This window comes from Etheostoma spectabile, chromosome 10 (genome assembly GCF_008692095.1).
Source record: "Etheostoma spectabile isolate EspeVRDwgs_2016 chromosome 10, UIUC_Espe_1.0, whole genome shotgun sequence".
NCBI classification, from domain to species: Eukaryota; Metazoa; Chordata; class Actinopteri; order Perciformes; family Percidae; genus Etheostoma; species Etheostoma spectabile.
Window position 1 is genome coordinate 2,321,830 of NC_045742.1, and position 7,819 is coordinate 2,329,648.

At 40.3% G+C, this 7,819-nt stretch overlaps 1 protein-coding gene and 1 long non-coding RNA gene across 3 annotated transcripts in view; both read right to left on the minus strand.

Moving 5' to 3' along the window:
* Nucleotides 1-7,819, minus strand: part of LOC116697215 (uncharacterized) — a 142,360-nt gene that overhangs the window by 19,302 nt on the left and 115,239 nt on the right. The window lies entirely within an intron of this gene.
* pfdn6 (prefoldin subunit 6) overlaps nt 2,028-7,819 on the minus strand; it is a 6,469-nt gene continuing 677 nt past the window's right edge. Inside the window, exons 3-5 of one of the 2 annotated variants that reach the window (XR_004333964.1) lie at nt 7,652-7,776; nt 3,432-3,602; nt 2,028-2,046 (exon numbers count right to left, since the gene is read on the minus strand). Coding sequence is in view for 1 of the 2 variants with exons in the window: in XM_032528526.1 (XP_032384417.1) it covers nt 3,482-3,602; nt 7,652-7,776 (246 nt within the window). In the remaining variant the exon portion in view is untranslated. Of the gene's footprint in view, nt 2,047-3,293; nt 3,603-7,651; nt 7,777-7,819 lie in introns of those variants that run through there. The other variant, XM_032528526.1, reaches the window with a different exon arrangement.

Below are 7,819 nucleotides of genomic sequence, written 5' to 3' on the forward strand. Positions count from 1 at the left end.
CAAAGAAAAGCTCCCAGGACTAAATCAATTCAAATTGGAGTCAGATTAAGGTTCCACCTGAGACGCATCTGTCTAAATGAAGATTAAATGGCTCCTATGGCAGAACGTGTTGTAAGAAAATAGATAATGTGGATGTGTCTACTTAAAGGTTTCTCTACCTTGTTACATGCACTTTGGAATTCAACTTCAACTGCAGCGGACTGAAACCCATCACACTGCTTAACATTGTTCTGGGACTGGTGGTTTTTGCCACGTCAGCGAACACAAGAAATGATGACTCACGTTTCGGCCTCATCAACATAAATGTGATGACTTTAGTTCACACGAGGACTCAGCCCTCCCCCCCCGATATGGTGATAGTAGGCCTAAGGTACCCTCATAAACCCGTGACCACTCTGAACTCACACATGCACTGACTTCACATCCCCCCCCCCCCCCACTTCCTTTCTTCTTCACACCTACTGTAATACCTAAAAAAAACACTGTGCAATTTAATTACAGTGCAATATTTAATATTTTACCATTTAATTTCATGACAGTGCAATATTTAATATTTGACCATTTCATTTCATGACAGTGCAATATTTCATATTTGACCATTTCATTTCATGACAGTGCAATATTTAATATTTGACCATTTCATTTCATGACAGTGCAATATTTAATATTTGACCATTTCATTTCATGACAGTGCAATATTTAATATTTGACCATTTCATTTCATTACATTGCCATATTTATTTATTATTTCTTAATTAACCATTTAATTTCATCACTGTGCAATATTTAAGACTTTATCGATTATTATTATTACTGTGCAATATTTAATACTACTACATTTTTGCATAATGTGTGTACAAACCCTTTATCTTTCTACTATTTTATATGTGTATGTGTAGCTCTCAGGAACTGTGCACCACGTCCCCCCCCCCCCCCCCCGCTCTCTTTTTTTCTTCTTCTTCTTGTGCACTAACTACAATTTATATTTTTTATATTTTTATATTTCGTGTTGCTTCAATCTCGTTGCACAGGTGTATAATGACAATAAAGGCTTTGTATTCTATTCTCTATTCTATAAACCTTGGGAAGTTGTCTAAAGTTTGAGTTAATCCGTTTTTTAGTTTATACACTTTCTTGGATTAGATCTGTCCAAGTTGCAGTCGTGCCCATCCAGGTGAAAAACTCACCTGGCAAAAAACACCTGGATATGCCTACGTCATCGTTCATAGTTCTCTAGAACGGAGCTTTATACATTTTACATCTTTTTTTAACCTTTAAACAAATGTGCAGGTCACATAGCGGTGGCCACGTGTCGGCCAGCTTTACAGCGCGCCACACCTCGAGGTGTTAATCGGTTTGCTGCCGCCCACGCGCCACAGGTGACAGGCTCGTGCACGGAAACAGCATTTGGTGGCCAGTGTTATCATTACGCATGTGTGCGGTGCCCACTCTCAGCTGGACCATTTGTAGTCCCAACTCAAGGCAGGCTATTAACCATTTTTATGTATGCCCATTTGTTCCATAAGGTCTGAAAAATTAACTCTTAAAATCTACAAATGTAAAAAATAAAAGATGTTGTTTTGGAGAAAGGAGCTCAGTCATTTCCATTAGACCGTACAGAAAGACAAAGTAGGTTGGACTCCTGGAGACAGTTGTGGACGTAGAGTTTTACCAGTCAGAGGTTACCAGTGTCCTCTTCTACACTGTGTGGTGTGGGGGGGGGGGGGGGGGGGGGGGGGGGGGGGGGGGGGGGGGGACACCGGGCACACCTCCAAACTGGACAAATGATCAGGTGGGCCAACTCTGGGGCATGAAGCGGACTTAATGGTGAAGGTGGCAGGGAGGAGGACATGGACAAACTGCTGGACATTATGACAATGCCCCCCCCCCCCCCACCGCAAATGTCATCAGCAGCCTGTTCGGGAAGGCTGCTCCTTCCCAAGTATAGGACCAACTGCTCAGGAAACTCTCACACCAATCGACTCTACAACTCCTCACTTGGTGGGTGTGTGTGTGTGTGTGTGTGTGTGTGTGTGTGTGTGTGTGCCGGGGGGGGGGTAAAGAGAAAGCCACTCTTTCACTGTGCAATTAATTCATTAATAATCTACTTACATACATACCTGGATACTCTGCTCTTACCTGCTAATTTATGCTTGCGAGTCATCCCAAAAGTATCAATGAAGAGAAGTGTAAGGGAGATGCCAGACTGTCTAATGAATTAAAAACACATCCAGACCCTGAGTGTGTTGGTTGGATAAATATATAATAAAGATAAAAACGTTGTGAGCTTATATAAAGATATAACAGCATTTCATGCAGCAATGCTTTAATAGAGCTTTAAAACATGCAGCCTATGGAGCATAAAATAATTGACTATCGTAAAGTTTACACAACGTCAGCTGGTCAATCAGCAAAGGTGTATTAATACAGTTTACTTTCAACCATTAATGTTAAGCCATATGCAATATATATATTTCAGTTTACCCTGAGCTGCATTCACATTTAACCCTCATGTTGTCCTCATGTTGCCCTATATCAGTGTTCTTTTTAATTCCCCAAAACAACATGATTGATTCCACACAACGCTCTTTGCCAAGTCACAATCTCTACTGTCATTAATTTAGGGGCGTCTTATTCAATTTTATAGCATTTGAAAAAAAAAAAAAAAAATTGATGTGGTTTTGAAATAGTATTGAGTAAAAGTTGACATGTTCCAGTCTGTGATTATCCATCAACATATTTTCCTTTAATTTTAGTCTAAATAATTCCTAATTTCTGCTTTTCTAACTCAAACGATTAGGTATAATTTCCTATCAATGAGGTTTATTGACCATAAATTCCAAAAATAACTGGAAAACTAAAGTTAATAAGTTGGTGTTACGTAGTGGTAAACGTCAAAAAGTGACAAAAACGAAAGAATAGTTAAAAACATTGACAACAAAAGTGTTGATTTTTAATTTTGACGGGAAGACAACACGAGGGTGAAGAAAGTTGGGGCTCCTAAGACCGTAGAGGGCTTTGTATTTGATTATTCATGTTGCCTTAATCCTCTGCGGGTGGTAAACGGCGGGGGAAAGCACATTCATTAGGGTGAACAATGCTGCGCCGCGGGGCTGGGTTCACTGCTCTGAGCTGTGGGCCGGGTCAGGGACTGGACAACATCTGCTCTGGTGGTCAGCAGCCTGCCCCGGTAGTTAAAGCAAATGGGCAAGAGAAACAGGCCTGGTCTTTGTTATTCATCAGCTGGAGAGGACCTCTGCTCACGCAATTAAAACTACAAAAGGAAAAGGTAGGACCTTTCATGAAAAACATGTTTATTAGTAACACAGGAAGAGTCACTGTAATAACAAATTAATGACAAGATACAAGCAGAATTCACTCTTACTCTTATGTTGAAGGTCTACATTATATCATGACTAACATGACACATCTGTGTGTGTGTGTGTGTGTGTGTGTGTAAGCATGAAGCTGGACCACTTGGTCAGACTTTGCCGACAGCCAGGCCCTGAGCTCTCTGGAACTCCTGCTGTAAACTGGACAAGACTTCTCGATGCTGCTCAGATTTCTTTTCCATGTCTTTCAGGACCGTTTCGTACCTTTGACTGCAACGGGACAAAAACAAACAAAAAAATTTAAAAAAAAAATATGGGGAAGAAGAAAAAAAAAGGACATTTTTACAAAGTTAAACACCAGAATGAAACCCATTTGGCCATTTGTATACACTGAACGCGTCAACACGAGACATGTTCAAATCAGTTCCTTTCCTTTCCATGGTAGAGGGATTTGGGGTCATGATAATTTGACTACATTGTTCCCAAGGGGAATACGCAATGGGAAAATGGGAATAACAAAAACACTTTTATAAACCATAATAAAGCTAAATGGCACCAAAAACTACAACCTACAGAGTGATCATAAAGTTAAAAGGGGTTGCTCAGAATGTTGGACATAGGACCTCATTTCCAAGTTATCGAGTGTGTTGTGTATCAGTGGAGACCGTTTAACACTCTTCATCCAGTCCTTCCAGCTGCAGAGTCCGCTGGTGCTAGGCTAGCGCAAGTCAATGGTAACTGCTAGCCTGCCACTAAAAACAGCCTTTTTCGGATGGACAGTAAAAGGTGGGAGAGAGATGGGGGATGACACGCAGCAAAGGGCCGCAGGTCGGGTTCTAACCCGGGTACCTGCAAAGGCCTCAGCCTACATGGGGCGCACACTCTACTGGGTAACTTAAAGGTCACCCCCACTAAAAACAGTCTTACCCCACTCCACACTACACCCAGGCAAATCAATTAGAACGCCAGATATTGACGTAAATGTCTGTGTTGATAGAATACTGTTAGGAATGAAACTATTCTTGCGTCTCAATGATAGCATTACATTTTGAGGGACTAGTTTCTCAGCAGCGGCGGGATACCTTCCTCACTAGCCTAGGTAGTTCCCAGTAGTTGCTACAGCAGCGGCGGAGTGATATTACATAATCTACCGAGGAAGGAATTCCACCGCTGCTGGGAAACTAAAATGTAATGCGATCATTAAGATGCAAGGGTAGTTTGATTTGGTCCAGATCAACGAGATATGTTGGTCCATTTCTTTAACTTGCACACTCTGACTAAAACCAGTTGAATCTAGTAGTGAGTTAAAAGCAATACTATGACTATTGTCAACGTCCACATGGATATTTAAATCGCCTACAATAAGTATTTGTCTGATTTAAGGACTACACCTGATAAAAATTCAGAATATGGTCCTGGAGATCGGTAAATAACAACAAATATAATTCTATCAGGAGAGACATGTTTGCGGATATGCAAATAAGATTTATTGTACAGCTCAAATAAAATGTCTTCGGCTATCAAAAAATGCCTCATCATATTAAAAATGCCCAATCTTTCAATACTCAAATTGAGTATTGAAAGATTGGGCATTTTTAATACTTTAGAGGCAATGAGGTCGGTGCCTAAAGACTATTTAATTCATAATACACACAAAAAGATGGACCCACGGTGCTCCTACAGGGACAGAGGGAAGACAAGGATGTCCACCAAACTCCTTACTGCCCTCTACATGTGAGTGAGCATAAAACATGCTACGATATATATCCATATGGAGCTATTTCTTAGTTAGGTGCCATGTCCAGCAAGAGCCAACATTAGTGACTATTAAGACGGCAAGCATGTAAAGAATGAGGGTGATATCATTTTTGAAATGCCATGGCGTTATCTTCAGAAGGAGTTGTGTTATATGGATTGAAATTCAAGGGATTAAGACATAACATTTCATGTTTCCCCTATAATTTTACAAGCCTGGCAGACGGATCCAGTGTTTTAAGTTGAGCGAGAATATGCGAAGTGATGCTGTTTTTCCCTTGTAGTTCTCCATGAAATTAGCTGGAAGTGATGTTTTGTAGCATGTTGTGTGGAGTGAGCACTGCGCCGGACTACCCATCATAATAATTACGCTGACAACTATGTTGATACTTGCACAGTCACAGTATAATAAAGTGTAATAATCAACTTTGCTTTATCACATGATGGATGACAAAAAAAAAATCTATCAGGTTTTTGGTACACACATCAACATAAATTCAAATTTCCCCTTGTATAAGTTGTCATATTTGCTGAGACTGTCACTATATCCTGACAGTAGTAGATGAGACAGCTAAGCTGTGGAAAAAAAAGAATGTTCTTCTGCCTCCCCCTAGTGCTCCTAATCGCATTTTCAGGTTTCCACCGCACCCAAAGAAAAATTAGAGCCAAGGAGTCTCTAATGCAGCGTCAATGACACTGATCAAACCTTACAAACTAGGCAGGGCGGATCAAATATGAATCAAGACAGAATCTTTCTATTTTTACAGCTATATGCAGTAGTCTAACATGTGTTTCTGAAAACATTTGAGGTGAGGAACAGGCAACGCAGTAACACGATCTTGATTCTTAATTGTTAAGCGCTGCCTTGTTTGATCGGAGGTCCCGAGCAGTCCTACTGAGACTGCGTTAAGAGTCTCCTCGGCTCTGATTGGTTGTTTTCATTATGCCATTAGGAACACCAGGAGGAGGCTGAGGAATGGGATTCCTTCCACAGATTAGCGGTCTCATTTAGCACTGGCAGGACACACATATGACAATTGTGACTAACTGAACTTTTATTGCCCTGTAATAAGGAAAGAAAAATGCATTTCTGGGCCACATTTGGAGTCCAGCCCGACAGATAAAGGATTTTAAGGCCGATACCGATACAAATATTCGGTTATTAAAAAATCAGATATTCCCATATATCGGCCATTATATATTTAAAAAATAAATAAATCCAGAAACGCGCAACAAAATGTAAACAGAATGTAAATTTCCCTAATAGTTATTTGTAGTTATTTATGGGTTCTCACTAAAATAATATAATAATTTGTTTTACTGTCACAACAGAAGAGAGGAACATCAATACAATATATTAAAGTTCTGATAAATAAAATGTATAAAAATACAAACTTAAGATATGACACTTAAAGTCTTTTGAAGAACATTAATAACTAAAAAAAATAAGAGTGTTGCCAACAGGGACGGTGTAGAGCGTCCTCTGGTGTAGAGCGTCCTCTGGTGGACAGACTATGCAACGCCATCACTAAAAGGGACGTTGTAGAGCGTCCTCTGGTGGACAGACTATGCAACCATCACTAAAAGGACGTTGTAGAGCGTCCTCTGGGGGACAGACTATGCAAACCATCACTAACAGGGACGTTGTAGAGCGTCCTCTGGTGACAGACTATGCAACGCATCACTAACAAGGACGTTGTAGAGCGTCTCTGGTGGACAGACTATGCAACGCCATCACTAACAAGGACGTTGTAGAGCGTCCTCTGGTGGACAGACTATGTAACACTAAAATTCAACATGATTGACTGTCTGTCTGCATTTTGTTTTTTAAATATTCATTTATCAGAATCATTTATTTATTTAATAATATTAAAATAAACTTTATATAGATACATATATATATTATTATTATTTTTTAATCGTCCATTAAAAATGCAGATACCGATAGTTTGGGAAATGCCTATTATCGGCCGATATATCGGTCGGGTTCTAATTCGGAGGAGTCTTTGAAACAGGACATGTCTGGTTGGGCTGTAATTATGTATTTAATCTAGAAATATGGACTTCTGAAGACCCAGCCATGGACGTGGGACACAATGCCTGAGGCGGTATAGAGCAGGACATCAATCAGAGGATAACTGCGTAGTGCATGTTGGCATTTTTCATAACACATTTTCCTGCTTACGTTTTGACAATGGCTGCTTGCCAAAGTCTGAAAACATAAAGCCGTTTCATTTTCCAGTTATTATGGGTCAGTACCGTCAACCGGATATTCATAATGAATTTCTGGTTCAAAGATTGATAAATTGCAGCTCAATGCAATTTCTGATTTAATCAGTGACTGTCAGCTGTGATGAGCCCTAGTTACAATGTTTTACAGACAGTTTTTCCTCTTCTCCACCCTAGCATGTGGTCCAAACTCAGAATCAGGTATCTGAGTAATGATCATAACTGAACTCCATTAACTGAAACCCCACTGTATTTATGGAATATGGACTTATATGCTACTGCTCTAGGCTACTGGCATGCCCACTATATAATGGACTACAACTTTAGTAACTCACATCTCTCCATTGATGTACTCCAGCCTTTTTGTGACTGTGGCTTTGGCCTCATCCAGGTCTTGCTTCACCAATACTGGACCGATAAGCTTATACACTGTGTTTGTGCTGTCCAGCAGATCAAGCTCCTGGGAAGACAGAGACACAGAGACACAGAGAGAGAGAGAGAGA